This window comes from Podarcis cretensis, assembly GCF_951804945.1.
Source record: "Podarcis cretensis genome assembly, chromosome: 10".
NCBI classification, from domain to species: Eukaryota; Metazoa; Chordata; class Lepidosauria; order Squamata; family Lacertidae; genus Podarcis; species Podarcis cretensis.
The window spans coordinates 6,671,095-6,687,499 of record NC_137179.1 but is presented as its reverse complement, the minus strand read 5'-3'; the positions used below and the strand labels follow the sequence as shown (position 1 = coordinate 6,687,499).

The following is a 16,405-nucleotide window of genomic DNA, read 5'->3' as shown; positions in this document are numbered from 1 at the left end:
GCGCTTCCTCCTGCCCCAAATCCCCGCCCGTCCCGCAGCTGTAGTTCCCGGGCGCCTCCGCCGCCGCGCAGCTCTACGGCTCCCCGGCCCTGCGGGGACTACGACTCCCAGGATGCTTCGCGCCGCCTCCGCCGGGGACGCGTGGCCGCCGCTCCTTGTGCAATGGCCCTCGCGCTCGCCAAGGGGGTTCTGGGAAGCGTAGTCCTCGCCGCTTTTTGTCCCGGGCAGGTTGCTATGTAAGCAAACCCGGGGACGGAGGAAGGAGGTTGGTCCCTAAGCCCCTGCAAGAGAGAGAGAGGGTTGTTTTATTAAGCCGCGCCAGGTAAATGGCCATTTATTTCGGGGTGGTTTTTTTTTCCCCCTGCAAAAGGGGCAAACTCTGGGGGATTTTTGTTCATTCGTTTCCTATGCGTCCAAGCAGTACAAATATATTGCACGAACTTTTGGTTTAGGTTTGCAAAGCTTTTGGATCTGCCTTGGGTTGCTGTTTTTTCAAACTCTGGAGGCTTTTGGTCCCTTTATTTTGCATGCTCCAAAGCAATGCAGGGACATTGCACAAACTTGTGGTTTAAGTTTGCAATGCCATTGGCATTGCCAAACCTCTTTGGGTTTTTTTGCAAACTGGGGGCTTTTCGTCCCATTATTTCACACGCGCCCAAACAAGGCAAAGATTTTGCACAAACTTTATTTGCACTTTACAGTTACCTAAGTGCTGCCTTCTATGAGGTTATGGCCCTGAGAAGGTGGCCTACATTGAAGGAGATCTGGCTGGCGTGCCGTTCTTTTAACTACAGTAGGGAATGGGGAAATCCCAGAATCGTAAAGAAGCGGCAGGTCATGGAAGTACTACGACATTAAAGAAGGGCAGGTGAGAGGAGAGGAGCCCTTGTCATCATAGGCTGTTCATGGTTCAGAAGGAAGGGAGGTTCACATCTGTGGAGCCACCACCCTAAAGGCCCTGCTGGTCCCTTTTGCCACCTGCCTAAGAGATTCTGCTGGGCTAGGGCCTCTGCAGTTCTTAATAACGGGTCAGGATCATACGGGCGATACTTTAGATCAGGCACGTCAAACTCCCAAGCGAGTGCGATCTACTCCCAGTATAAAAAACTGACAGTGATCTACCCATTGTCATTCTCAAGAGTTGTCGAGCTTATTTTGTGGCAGGCAGTGACCAAAGTTCTTGAGCTTTTTAGGGGGGAAACACCAATGTTGTTGCGCTTTTTTCCCTTTCCCTTTTTTTTGGGGGTAGAAGGGGGCACAATCAATCCGTGATCGACCAGAGGCACCCCCGCAATTGGCCGGTAGATCGCAATCGACCTGTTACACATAGAATCATAGAATCATAGAGTTGGAAGAGACCACAAGGGCCATCGAGTCCAACCCCCTGCCAAGCAGGAAACACCATCAGAGCACTCCTGACATATGGTTGTCAAGCCTCTGCTTAAAGACCTCCAAAGAAGGAGACTCCACCACACTCCTTGGCAGCAAATTCCACTGTCGAACAGCTCTTACTGTCAGGAAGTTCTTCCTAATGTTTAGGTGGAATCTTCTTTCTTGTAGTTTGGAACCATTGCTCCGTGTCCGCTTCTCTGGAGCAGCAGAAAACAACCTTTCTCCCTCCTCTATGTGACATCCTTTTATATATTGGAACATGGCTATCATATCACCCCTTAACCTCCTCTTCTCCAGGCTAAACATGCCCAGCTCCCTTAGCCGTTCCTCATAAGGCATCGTTTCCAGGCCTTTGACCATTTTGGTTGCCCTCCTCTGGACACGTTCCAGTTTGTCAGTTTGTCATGCTTTAGATAAAGTGCCCCTAAATTCTTTAGGATTTTAAATGTTTGCACCGGTGCCCTGAGGTGTGCTCAGAAATAATAAATTTGCTTGGTCCTCAATAGCATCCATGCAGCTGTATTTTGTACCCAGAAAGTTATCAAACTGTCTTCAGGGGCAGAGTGTATTACAGTAGCACATGCATAACCGCTCCCTGCACCACTTCTGAGCACTCAGGACTGATAGACTGGGAGATTTTTGCAGGCTCCCCTTTAGTCCTAGCAGTTCTCAGTCACACAAGCGAGGTGGGTCAAGGGGTTAGGTAAAGGGGTAAAGGGACCCCTGACCGTTAAGTCCAGTCATGGCCGACTCGGGTTGCGGCGCTCATCTCGCTTTATTGGCTGAGGGAGCCAGCGCACAGCTTCCGGGTCATGTGGCCAGCATGACTAAGCCGCTTCTGGCGAACCAGAGCAGCGCACAGAAACGTCGTTTATCTTCCCGCCGGAGTGGTACCTATTTATCTACTTGCACTTTGATGTGCTTTTGAACTGCTATGTTGGCAGGAACAGGGACCGAGCAACGGGAGCTCGCCCCGTCACGGGGATTCGGTTACTCCTGTATAAAGTCATGGACTGCAAATCACTTTCCATCTAAAGCTGTCTTAAGCTGTCCATTCTCAAGAGTGCTTACATGCCAGTCGTAACAGTTTGGGGTGCTCACCCCGTATTCCAAGGGCTCAAGGGGTGCACATCAGGGGAGCAACTTGCCAGTAAAGGATGATAATCTCTGGATAGGTTGGAAGGCCCTCTGTCAGGAATTCGTTTGCTATGTTTCCTGCATTGCGGGGGGTTGGATTAAACAACAACAACAACAACAACAACAACAACAACAACAATAATAATAATTTATTTATACCACGCCCATCTGGCTGAGTTTCCCCAGCCACTCTGGGCAGCTCCCAATCAAGTGTTAAAAACAATACAGCATTAAATACTAAAAACTTCCCTAAACCGGGCTGCCTTCAGATGTCTTTTAAAAATAGGATAGCTGCTTATTTCCTTGACATCTGATGGGAGGGTGTTCCACAGGGCGGGTGCCACTACTGAGAAGGCCCTCTGTCTGGTTCCCTGTAACCTCACTTCTCGCAATGAGGGAACTGCCAGAAGGCCCTCAGCGCTGGACCTCAGTGTCCAGGCTGAACGATGGGGGTGGAGGCGCTCCTTCAGGTATACTGGACCAAGGTGGTTTAAGGCTTTAAAGGTCAGCACCAACACTTTGAATTGTGCTCGGAAACGTACTGGGAGCCAATGTAGGTCTTTCTGGACCGGTGTTATGTGGTCTCGGCGGCCGCCCCCAGTCACCAGTCTAGCTGCCACATTCTGGATTAGTTGCAGTTTCCGGGTCACCTTCAAAAGTAGCCCCATGTACAGTGCATTGTGTAGTCCGAGCGGGAGATAACCAGAGCATGCACCACTCTGGCGAGACAGTCTTCGGGCAGGGAGGGTCTCATCCTGCGTACCAGATGGAGCTGATAAACAGCTGCCCTGGACACAGAATTGACCTGTGCCTCCATGGACAGCTGTGAGTCCAAAATGACTCCGAGGCTGCGCACCTGGTCCTTCAGGGGCACAGTTACCCCATTCAGGACCAGGGAGTCCTCCACACCCGCCTGGGTTACCTTCCAACTCTACAATTCTATAAAACCTGGGGTTTAAGTTTCCGACGCAATTGGCTCTGCCTTGGGGTTGTTGTTTTTTTTTTAAGAAATGTATATACTGTCAGTATATACCTGCTCAACAGTCAACATATAATTCCAAAATGAGCTTCTATTTAATGCAGACTTGATTTAATCTGCAAATATAGAAGCCAGTCGGCTGGAAGAAGCAACCCAGAGACGTCAACCACAGTGGTTTCTGTTGTGACTGGAAGCGATATCCAGATTCACGTGGCAGAAAGGGGTCTTTTCTGTTGTCTGTGGCTTGACGCTTTTTAACTGGAGATGCTGAGATTGAACAGCATACAGAGCAAGCGCTCCGTTTCATTAAGTTACAGCCCTTCCCAGTTAGTAAGCCGCCTTATAAGGAGTAGGACCAATGCCCCCCCACCTCCATATGGCCTGCACTGGCTGGCAGCAGCTCTCCAGTATTTCAGGCAGGGTTCTCTCCCAGGATGCCGGGATTTGAACCCAGGACCTTGGTGTACTCAAAGCGGATACTCTGCCTCTGAAGGGGCTTGGACTGCCCAATATTGCAGGCACATTCATGCCACGAACAGAGAACCAGGCAGTTCTGGTTGGAAGATTTCCCCGCCTGCGACATTCAAGCGTCTCACAGCCCATTGGCAAGGAACAAAGAACATAGCTAACCTTTTGGAACGTTCCGAAGCGGCCAGGACTTATTAAATGACAATTTCCCAGGTCAGAATGATGGATCTCTCGGCTTCTTCCTCACATTAATAACCTCCACAGTCTTGCTTTCCTTTTTTACCCTCATCACCTTGGCGTCAAGGTGTGCCACTCTTAATAAATGGGTTGCCCCTAGGCTTTGCCATGGGCAGAGAGCCACCCTGCTAATTGCTTCTTTTGAACTGCTTTTGAATCCCTCGACCCTCTGGAATTAGAAGCAAGAATCCAAAAAGGCTAAGAGGAGGTCCATTATTTTATTTTATTTTTTTAAAAAATTTTTATTCATTTTTCATTTTCGTTCATTACATACATCTCAAATTCTTAACCTTTACTATATATTCCTCCTCCCCTCCCCTCCATGACTTCCCCCAACTTGTGTTTCTGGTTTGTTTCTATTTTCACCCGCGTTGCTATCTCAATAGAAAAAAGTTATTAATAACATAACATCAAACCTTAAAAACATAAAAATAAAATTAAATACACCATCTTATTCCACTATCTTCCAAACATTTTCTGATGCTAACAATGTGGATGTTTATATAAATCCTGCCATCAAGTCTATTGCTTTTCTTTGTTTCTGCAAACATAATACGAATGGTTCCCAATCTTTTTCAAAGTCTCTGTTGTCTTTTTCTCTTTGTCTGTCTGTCATTTTTGCCAGTTCTGCATAGTTCATCAACTTCTCTTTTTCCCCCCTAAAATAATATTTATTAAAATTTTCAAGGGTTACAAAAAGCAAAAGTAAAAGCAATAACACCATACCAAACAAAAACAAAACAACACATCACAACAAGAAGAAAAAAAAACAAGAAAAAAAACACAACTAATCTTCCCAACTTATTTTTCATTTGCTTACTTCCTTGACCTCCTCACACCTCCCTTTTTTGTATTCTAATTTGATTATCTATTTCAGCAAATCCTTTCCATCTTTTCCAATTTTTGGTTCTGTAATTTATCTCAATATAATGTAACTTGACTTTCACCTCCTTTCACCAATTTTTTTTAACCTTATTTTAACATTAAAACTAAAATACTTGTATATGTTTAACTCCTTATAACATTTCTGCTAAATCCATAAAATATCAATCCACCATTTTTCAATCACTCATTAATTTTGCGATATTTCTATATATAAACTATATATATATATATATATATATATATATATATATATATATATATATTTTCTTCCATCAACTCCTCTCCCTGGTTTCGGATTCTGCCAGTCCTTTCCATCAATTCCATATAGTCCATCAAGTTCATCAACTTCTCTTGCCATTGTTCTTTAGTTGGTATTTCTCCAGGTCCTTTATTTTAGCAAGCCTTGGCACATGCCGGTGTTGCTTGAAACAGCCCAATACCACTTGTCCATGTCACCCTTCCAGTCTGTGTTTGGCTTCGACGGCACTGTTAGCCGGCAGGTGGGTGGACCTTGCAGCCTGTAGGATATTTCACGACAGCTTGAACCCTCTTTGGATTCTGAGCTTCGAATCAGTCTTCGAAATTGCATCAACATACCTGTATGTCGTGCTCTAGGAGGCTTAGTTTGGTCAGAATCAAATAAACACATCCAGAGTTAATGCTAAATACATTACTTCCGGTAAATGAGCCAGCATAGCCGCTAGAGAGCCATGAAAAATTGTCTCCCGGGCTTTTTGGACTCATCTACCCATGTACTAGAGACCCGGGTGGCACTGTGGGTTAAACCACAGAGGCTAGGACTTGCCGATCAGAGGGTTGGTGGTTCGAATCCCCGTGACGGGGTGAGCTCCCGTTGCTTGGTCCCTGCTCCTGCGAACCTAGCAGTTCGAAAGCACGTCAAAGTGCAAGTAGGTAAATAGGTACCGCTCCGGCAGGAAGGTAAACGGCGTTTCCATGCACTGCTCTGGTTCGCCAGAAGCGGCTTAGTCATGCTGGCCACATGACCCGGAAGCTGTATGCCGGCTTCCTCGGCCAATAAAGCGAGATGAGCGCCACAACCCCAGAGTTGGCCACGACTGGACCTAATGGTTAGGGGTCCCTTTACCTTTACCTTTACCCATGTACTATTTGAAACCAAAGGAGTGCAATGGTTGCCAGATATGAATTAGGGTTGCCATATTTCAAAAAGTGAAAAATCTGGAGACAAAAGTTGTCGAGCTTATTTTGTAATAATAGGAATAACAACAACAACAACAACAACAACAACAACAACAACAACAACAACAACAATAATAATTACACCCCACCCATCTGGCTGGGTTTCCCCAGCCACTCTGGGCGGCTCCTAACAGAATTAAAAGCACAATAAACCATCAAACTTTAAAAACTTCCCTAAACACTTTGGCAAAGTTGTTGAAGTGTTTTGGGGGTTTTGGGGGGGGGCAAAGTTGTAGAACCTTTTTTTTTTTCAAAGTCTCCCCCACGAAAATGTTTTTGAGCTATTTGTTTAGGAAATTCGCCCCAAAAAATCCACTCTTTCAATATGGACTGCCATATTTTCCTGGACATTTTAACCGAATTCTGAAAATCCCACCCGGATGCTATTTTTGGCGGACGAATCCCAAATATGGCCAGGAAATTCCGGACGTATGTGAGCCCTAAAATAAATTGGCATTGTTTTCAGCTGTCCTGCCCTACTGTGAATGCCAGTTGCTGGAAACCATGTTCTGCTCGCTGGTTTCCCACAACTGGCATCTGAAAGAAGATTCTGGACAGATTGGGATGTTGGCCTGATTCTGCAGCCTCTTCTTACGTTCGCCATTTAACTATGTGAAGAAGTTCTTTCTCCTGTCTACCCCTGAGCCTTCCAACATTCAGCTTCTTTGCAAATCCTCTCTGGGTTCCCTTTAGCCCAGGGGTCAGCAACCTTTTTCAGCTGTGGGCTGGTCCACCGTCATTCAGACCTTGTGGGGGGCCAGACTATATATCTTTTTTTTGGGGGGGGGGAATGAACGAATTCCTATGCCCCACAAATAACCCAGAGATGCATTTTAAATAAAAGCACACATTCTACTCCTGTAAAAAAAACAGGCAGGCCCCACAGATAACCCAGAGATGTGTTTTAAATTGCAATACTTTATTGTCACTTGTGCAACTTGTATACAGTGAGATTACACGAGCACCCCCTACTCAGCTCTCTTAGTCTTAATTCCCCTCGTTTTCTGATACCCACCCACCAAACCCAAAAGTCAGTTGCCCTGTTGTTATCTTTTCATTCAGCAGCCTAACAGCCCATGGATAGAAGCTGTTATTTACCCTGTTGGTGCGACTATTCATACTTCTATATCTTCTGCTCGAGGGCAGGAGACCAAGAAAGTGCCGGCCAGGGTGTGAATCATCCCTGAGAATTTTCCTCACTCTCCTGAGGCAACGTTCTTCCGCTATTTCACCCAGCGGATTCATGGGACAGCCCATAATATCTTGTGCTGTATTCATCACCCTCTGTGGGCGCTTCCTATCAGTTGATGTCAAACCAGCGTACCACACCGTGATGCAGTATGAAAGGACACTTTCTATTGTGGACGAGTAGAAGGAGATCATCAAATATTGATTGACATCAACATAAATAAAAGGGCACATTCTACTCATGTAAAAACACGCTGGTTCCTGGACCGTCCGTGGGCCAGATTTAGAAGGCGATTAGTCCGGATCCAGCCCCCGGGCCTTAGTTTGCCTACCCATGCTTTGTTGTTGTTTAGTCGTTTAGTTGTGTCCGCCTCTTCGTGACCCCCTGGACCAGAGCACACCAGGCACTCCTGTCTTCCACTGCCTCCCGCAGTTTAGTCAAACTTATGCTGGTAGCTTCGAGAACACTGTCCAACCGTCTCGTCCTCTGTCCTCCCCTTCTCCTTGTGCCCTCCATCTTTCCCAACATCAGGGTCTTTTCCAGGGAGTCTTCTCTTCTCATGAGGTGGCCAAAGTATTGGAGCCTCAGCTTCAGGATCTGTCCTTCCAGTGAGCACTCAGGGCTGACTTCCTTCAGAATGGAGAGGTTTGATCTTCTTGCAGTCCATGGGACTCTCAAGAGTCTCCTCCAGCACCAGAATTCAAAAGCATCAATTCTTCGGCGATCAGCCTTCTTCATGGTCCAGCTCCCACTTCCATACATCACTACTGGGAAAACCATAGCTTTAACTATAGGGACCTTTTTTATTATTATTTATTTTGGTTTTATATAATAAAACAGATATTACAATCAAACAAAACAAAAAGAAATACAATAAAAGACAACATAATCCAACAAAGCTAAAAAGCACAATAAAAGAACATATAACAAAAAAAAATGAAAAAGAACAGAAAGTAAAGAAAAAATTGGTTTTTAAATTCTTATCTTTATAACCCTCTTTCCTGACTTCCTCACGTCTCCCTTTCCTGCATTCCCCTTTACACAATCAAATTTAGCAGCTCCTTAACCTCTTTCAAATCTTAATCAATATTATACATTTCAACCTATCATGTCTTGAATTTTCCCTTTCTTTTTAAGTACATTTTTACATGTTCTTTATAACTTAATCCCTTATGTCATTTTGTTTAATTTCGACATGGTATTACTCTGGTCTTAACACCCTTTTCTTTTAAAACATTCTTGCATTTTTCTTTTTACTATGTCACTAATGCCATGTTATCTTTATATCCAACATCATTTTAACATTCAAACATTTTACAATGTTTTTGTAAGTATTCTTTGAACTTCTTCCATTCCTCTTCCACCGACTCTTCTCCCAGGTCTCGGATTCTGCCAGTCATTTCTGCCAATTCCATATAGTCCATCACTTGCATCCTCCATTCTTCCAGGGTGGGCAAATCTTGTGTCTTCCAATACTTTGCGATGAGTATTCTTGCTGCAGTTGTTGCATACATAAAGAATGTTCTATCTTTCTTTGGCACCAATTGGCCGACAATGCCCAAAAGGAAGGCCTCTGGTTTCTTAGGAAAGGTAAACTTGAATACCTTTTTTAGTTCATTATAGATCATTTCCCAGAAGGCCTTAACCCTTGGGCATGTCCACCAAAGGTGAAAGAATGTTCCCTCAGTTTCTTTACATTTCCAACATTTGTTATTAACTATAGGGACCTTTGTTGGCAAGGTGATGTCTCTGCTTTTTAAGATGCTTTAGCCTCATGCAAAACTTGTTATGTTGTCAGCAGGATACAGTGTGCTACCAAGCCTGCCCTGCTGCAAACCCCTTAAGGCACTCAAATGCTCAATTGTGCAAGGATCCTCGCATCGGTCCCAGCCCACATTTCACTCTGGTGCCGGGCCTCTCATAATTTTGCTGCTCTGTACAGCGCCTGGCACGGTCCACATGACAAAGGACCAAGAAAGTTTCCCTCGTTTTTGAATTGGAGGCCATGGGAGGTTGGGCAGCCAACTGCTTGAACCCCGTCGACGTAACGCCTTTGAGGGATGTTTGAGATTAAAGGCCGTTCCTCTGTTCTTTCCCGCTTCGGGAAACCCTAAAGCTGTGGCGTTGTACGGCGGTTATTTCCTTTGTTTTAGCATTAATAGTACAGCACTTAAACCTCCCCGAAGGCATTTCGGTCTAATACGTCTGAAGTGAAAGATCACAGGCGAGGTGGTGAACTTTTGCTAGGCAGGCGTCAGAGCCTTCATGTTCAATTACCTACTGCATGTTTCAAAATCCTTTCCCTTCGCTGGGTCTGAGAACGGGGTGGTTTCTGTGGCGTTTAGGCCGATTCCCCCCCACCCAGGTCTTCCTGACCCCCACCAAGGTTTAATTGGCAAGAGGTACATCTCAGCTTCAAATCAGAGGCTTCATAACAAGGTTTTGAGCACAAAGTCATGGAATTTTCAATCCAGCAAAGATTTTAGACCCTAGAGCAGTGGTGGCGAACCTTGGCACTCCAGATGTTTTGGAACTGCAACTCCCATCATCCCTGACCACTGGTCCTGTTAGAAAGGGATGATGGGAGTTGTAGTTCCAAAACATCTGGAGGGCCAAGGTTCGCCACCACTGCCCTAGAGGTTCTTTTGTGCAAACGGGGAGGAATCTGAGGGCAAGGTTTTCCTGTCAGTCTTCAGGGTGTCACCCATGGGTCCCCAGAACACACAGAACTCACCCGTCCCCATGAATCAGTGTTGTCTTTTTCTAAAAACTATTATCTGTAGAAGCTGATAAGCAGTTTGAAGTTAACCAGAAGGTTTCATAATGTGAGGGGAGTCCTCTGTTTTCGTAATAAAACTGGGCCGCTCAGTTGCAAATGAGTTTGATTGCTTCAGATATAGTTATATAGACACTATATGATACTGCACTGAAACGTTTAAATGTTTCTTTGATTGCCTTTTACTCTTCCTGCCTCACTTACATCCTCTCTTATCACATCAGTGTGGGCTTCGCTACACCCTTTGAGAACCACTGATCTAAAGGAACACCCTTTCCCATCCGGGATCTTTTAATCCCGAAATGCCCAGCGACTTTGGGCTCTCAGGCATGTCATTTGTCAAGCAGTTGTGTCCCAGACCTGATCCTGCACTCTCAATGGATCAGAGGGGGCTCAGCTGCTCCAGTGGAGTCCACCAGGGGCTCACCCACTGCCACACAGATTGGGACCCAACTCAAAGGCCCCTCAAGAGCAGAGGTCAGCTCTGGGGGCACCCCCCAGATGCTGTGGGTCTCCAGGGCTGGTGATGGGGGACTGTGCCTGTTCCTGCAAGTCTTTGGTCAATGGGAGGTCCTGCAAGGAGTTGGGCCTGGCTGCAGGTCAGCGCTGAGCGTGATAGTTGCAATCTATCTTCTGCTTTTCCGTGGCTGATCGACAAGATGGCTAGAGGTTCGGAAACTTCAGTTAGTGCAGAATTCAGCGGCCAGGTTGCTCACCGGAGCAAGATGGTTTCAGCATATTACACCGATCCTGGTCCGACTGCGCTGGCTGTCAATTAGTTTCCGGGCCCTATGGTTTTTACCTATAAAGCCTTAAACGGCTCAGGACTGCAATACCTCAAGGTATTCGTATATTCTTTCCATATGAACCTACCTGGACCCTGAGATCATCTTCTGAGGCCCTTCTTCGTGTGCCTCCTCCTCAAGAGGTCTGGAGGATGGCAACACAAAAACAGGGCCTTTTCAGCAGTGGCTCCCCGTTTGTAGAATGCTCTCCCCAGGCATGGCCATCTTTAGCATATGCGCCACCGGGGTGCAAAGATCTGCCCAGCGCCCCCCCAATTTTGGGGGGGAGGAAGGAAGCCAAAGTTTTTTGGGGGCGAACTCAAAGTTATTGAGCTTTTTTGTGGGGGAGGAATCTCTCACCTGTAGCAATGACAGCAGAAAAAACTGCGAAGTGACAGGGGGAGGGGGTTTTGCAGCCCTTACACCCCAGGTAAAGACAGCCCTGTCCCCAGGGTCATGGATTCAAGCCCCAACTGGGCAAAAAATTCCTTCACTTCAGAGGGTTGGTCTAGATCACTGTTTCCCAACCTTGGGCCTCTAGCTGTTTTTGAACTACAATTCCCATCATCCCTGACCACTGGTCTTGCTAGCTAGGGATGATGGGAGTTGTAGTCCAAAAACAGCTGGAGGCCCAAGGTTGGGAAACACTGGTCTAGATGACCCACATGGACCCTTCCAACTCTACAATTCTGTGATTCTATTCTTACTGGGTTTAAGAAGACAGACACAGAGAGAGAAATGTCTTTTTCCCCCCCTTTCTTAAAGAAGATTGCTCCAGTATTTCTCAAGAGATGAACCGTCAGTATGTTGAAGACCGGATTGTGGAAGTGGACCTCCTTCCTTTCACCTGGAACGTGGAAACACCTGGGCCTCATTATGCTCTCTGTTTGAAGATGTCTCGACTTAAGCAGTTAGCGTTCAACTTTGAATTTGGATCTGTAGACCCCAGGTAAAGGACCCATGGCCTTGCTGCGTGATGTGTGAGGGAAACATAGATATGTAATACATTTTCAAACACTTGTTAGCCATGTTTACATGATGTTTTTACGCGCAAGCTTGAAATATCTATTTTTATTTATTTTTATTAAATTTCTTTTTTTTTATATAAATATTTATTGAGATTTTTTTAAAATACAAAATGCAAAAATAATAAACAATATAACATGGATCATAACACATTTTTCAGAACTTCTTTGGACTCCCTCGCGTCTCCCACTCCCACTTACATCGTTATAAATTTTTTCCAGCAATTTATCATCTTGTTTATATTCTTAAATTTTGTTCAGTTAATTTAATCTATTCTCCACAAATTTTATGTTTCCCTCAATCTCACTTATCGTCAAGTTCAATCTAATTCAGTGGTAAGCAATTATTTATGATCTAGCATCCTTCTTAGCATTCAACCAAATTACAATACTTTTGTAGATAAATCTTGAATTTCTTCCAGTCTTCTTCAACCCTCTCTTCTCCCAGGTCTCGGATTCTGCCAGTCATCTCGGCCAGTTGCATATAGTCCATCAGCTGCATCTGCCATTCTTCCAGTGTGGGTAGATCTTGAGTTTTCCAGCTCTTGGCGATGAGTATCCTTGCTGCCGTTGTTGCATACATAAAAAATGTTCGGTCCTTCTTTAACACCTTCTGGCCGACAATGCCCAAAAGGAAGGCCTCTGGTTTCTTAGTAAAGGTATACTTAAATACCTTTTTCAACTCATTATAAATCATTTCCCAGAAGGCCTTCACTCTAGGGCAAGTCCACCAGAGGTGAAAGAATGTTCCTTCATGTTCTTTACATTTCCAACATTTATTATCAGACAAATGGTATATTTTGGCAAGTTTAACTGGGGTCATGTACCATCTATATATCATTTTCATTACATTTTCCTTCAAAGCATTACATGCAGTGAAGTTCAGCCCAGTGGTCCACAACCTTTCTGTTATGTACTGGGTTGAATAGGATCCAAACTGCAGCAGTCTGATTGGCCCTAGAACAATAGGATCCAAAAGGCAGCAGCCTGATTGGTCCTAGAACAATAGGATTCAGAATGCAGCAGTCTGATTGGTCCTAGAACAATGCAGCAGTATGATTGGTTGGCAGGAACTACCCAATCATGCTCCAGATAGAAGTGAATCCACAACCTGATTGGCTTACAGTAGAATTCCGGAATTAGCCAATCATGTTCAGCCCATTGTGTAAATAATGTATATAAAGCAGATACCTTGAGGGGACTTTCATTCATTCCTCCTCACCACTATGAGCTGAATAAAGAGCATGAAATCACTTTGCGACTCTGAGTATATTTCACTGGCGACGAAGGTGGGATACCCCTGAGCTGACTGCCACACACAGCACCGCAGCACCGCCACCTGCCGCACCGCTGCCTCGCACCGTGTATCCAGGCTTCAGCTCCGGGACACAAGGAACTCAGAATGGCAACCGACAGCAGCTTCTCACCGTTCAACCCAGCATCCGGAGACTGGGAAGCGTACGCCTCCCGTTTCACCTTCCTCCTAGAAGCCAAAGGGGTCACCGATGAAGAAGACGCCAAGAAGAGGGCAATATTCTTCAGCGTTTGCGGAGAGGAGACATTTGAAATTGCCCGGGCTCTCCTTGCGCCTGAAGACGTTGCTACTGTTCCATACAAAACAATAATGGAACAGCTGAAGGGGCACTTTTCGCCACAGCCCTCAGTGGTGGCTCGTCGAAATGCCTTCTATGCAAAGCGGCAAGCCCCTGGGGAAACCATAACTGGGTTTGTGACCTCTCTCCGCCAAGCCGCCCGGTTCTGCAACTTCTCAGAGCTGGAGAACATGCTTCGTGACCGCCTCGTCGGTGGCCTGAGGGATGAGAAGCTGCAACGACGCCTCTACGCTAAGAAGGACCTAACGTTCCAGGTCGCTCTGGAGGAGGCCCTGGCAACGGAAGCTGCCGAGAGGTCGACGCAAGAGGCACGGCCGAGCCAGCCATCCCAACCGAGGGTCCACCATGAAGACCTCACCGACGACTCAGGATCCAACAGGGAGGAGGTGCACCAAGTACAGCAGCGCACTCAAGCAGCCCACATACCACAGCTGCCTCGACGAGAAGGAGGGAACTGCGCAAGTTGCGGAGAAAGTCACGAGAGGAGGACCTGCCGTTTCCGCAACGCAGAGTGCAGGCAGTGCAGAAAATCGGGACACATCGCCCGGGTGTGTCGGGCTCGGCCCACCCGACGCCAGGCATCAGATGACCAATCCAAGAGCCCCAGGTCCCGGGGCCCAACGCACCAAGGCAACTCGACGGAGCTCACGGACTTCCAGGTATACCAGTTGCCCCACCCCAACGTAGAGAAAATTTATGTTGACGTACAGATAGAGGGGGCCCCATGCCGCATGGAGCTTGACACGGGTTCAACTCTATCCATAATCTCGGCAAGGACCTTAAGGAAACTGTGTCCTACTGGGGGTCCCAAACTCAGGCCGGCCCCATTCACCCTCCGGGACTTCCAGAAACGTAAGGTCCCCACAATGGGGGTGGGGACCTTCAGGGTGCAATACCGAGGGCGGACGCGGCAACTGGAATTGCTGGTGGTCAAGGGCCCCTACATTAGCTTACTGGGATTGGCATGGTTTGGACCACTGGGGCTAGCCGTCACCGGGGTGAACCACACTAGCTTACAAGTGGACGTGGACGCCATATGCAAGGAATTTCCGGGGGTTTTTGATGGGAAATTGGGACAGTATACGGGCCCCCCAATTGCTCTACAGCTTGACCCCGCAGTACGACCGGTCAGGCTCAAGGCCCGCCGGGTCCCGTTTGCCCTGAAACCCCGTATAGACGAGGAATTGGACCGGCTTGTGGAGCAAGGAGTGCTGGAGCCGGTGCCTAATGCCCCCTGGGAAACCCCAATTGTCACACCCGTCAAGCCTAATGGTTCGGTCCGCATCTGCGCAGACTACAAATGTACCATAAACAAGGCCCTTACGGCCCATGCATACCCAGTGCCAGTGGTCAGCCATGTTCTTGCCACCCTGGCTGGGTCGAAAATTTTTGGCAAGCTGGACTTGGCCCAAGCATATCAACAGCTGCCAGTAGATGAGGCCACAGCAGAGGCACAGACGATTGTGACGCACAGAGGAGCATTCAGGGTAAAGCGGCTGCAATTCGGTATCAGCGTGGCACCAGGCATATTCCAGAATCTAATGGACTCTCTACTTAAAGGGATTCCTGGCGTCACCCCCTTCTTCGATGATGTGTTGATTGCCGGGCCCACACCAGAGGAGTTTGAGGACCGCCTCCGCACCGTTCTGCACCGTTTCCAGACGGCGGGTCTCAAGGTGAAGCGGGAAAAATGTCTACTAGGAGTGCCTCAGGTGGACTTTCTTGGATTTATGGTGGACGCAGAAGGGGTCCACCCGACTGGGGACAAGGTACGGGCCATTTGTGATGCCCCAGCGCCCAAGAACAAGACTGAACTTCAGGCCTTCTTGGGACTATTGAACTTTTACCATTCCTTCCTTCCCCACAAGGCGGCGGTAGCGGAGCCCCTACACAGACTCCTGGACAAGCAGGCCCCTTGGGTGTGGGGCCAGCGCCAGGAGGCCGCATTCCAGGCAGTCAAGGACTTGCTTGTCTCAAACTCGGTCTTGGCACACTTCGACGAGAGGCTGCCGGTGGTGCTAGCATGCGACGCCTCGCCCTATGGAATTGGCGCTGTCCTGGGACACCAACTCCCGGATGGAAGAGAGGTACCAGTGGCATACTTTTCCCAGACACTCAACGCAACCGAGCGGAACTACTCGCAAATCGACAAGGAGGGTCTGGCAATCGTGAAGGGAGTAAAAAAATTCCATGATTTCTTGTACGGGCGGCCCTTCACCGTGGTGACTGACCACAAGCCGTTGCTTGGCTTGTTTGCCCCTGAAAAGCAGACCCCCCAAGTGCTGTCTCCTCGCGTCCTCAGGTGGTCAATTTTCCTTGCCAGCTACCAGTATGCACTGATTCACCGTCCGGGGAAGGCGATGGGCCATGCGGACGCCCTCAGCAGGCTACCACTACCGGAAACAGGCCCCGACCCAGCACCTGCACAAGAGGTTATGAGCCTGGAGCTGCTTCCTGACCGCCCCATTCAGGCACAAGAAGTTGCACACCATTCCAAGAAAGATAGGGTCATCTCCCGGGTCCTGGACTGGGTGTGGAGGGGATGGCCCAGCAGCAGCCCCGGGCCAGAATTCGCCGGCTACACAACCCGCAAACATGAACTGTCAGCCCACAAGGGGTGCCTGTTATGGGGAAGCAGGGTCGTTGTTCCCCAGCCCCTCCGCAAAAGGGTCCTCACAGCCCTACACGAGACACACCCAGG

At 47.5% G+C, this 16,405-nt stretch overlaps 1 protein-coding gene across 1 annotated transcript in view; it reads left to right on the top strand.

Moving 5' to 3' along the window:
• Window positions 1-4,171: 4,171 nt before the first annotated feature.
• Window positions 4,172-16,405, top strand: part of LOC307225105 (uncharacterized protein) — a 34,235-nt gene continuing 22,001 nt past the window's right edge. The window contains exons 1-2 of the mRNA XM_079992880.1: window positions 4,172-4,189; window positions 11,832-12,015. Of these exons, the coding sequence (XP_079849006.1) occupies window positions 11,858-12,015 (158 nt within the window). The 5' untranslated portion in view covers window positions 4,172-4,189; window positions 11,832-11,857. The remainder of the gene's footprint in view (window positions 4,190-11,831; window positions 12,016-16,405) is intronic.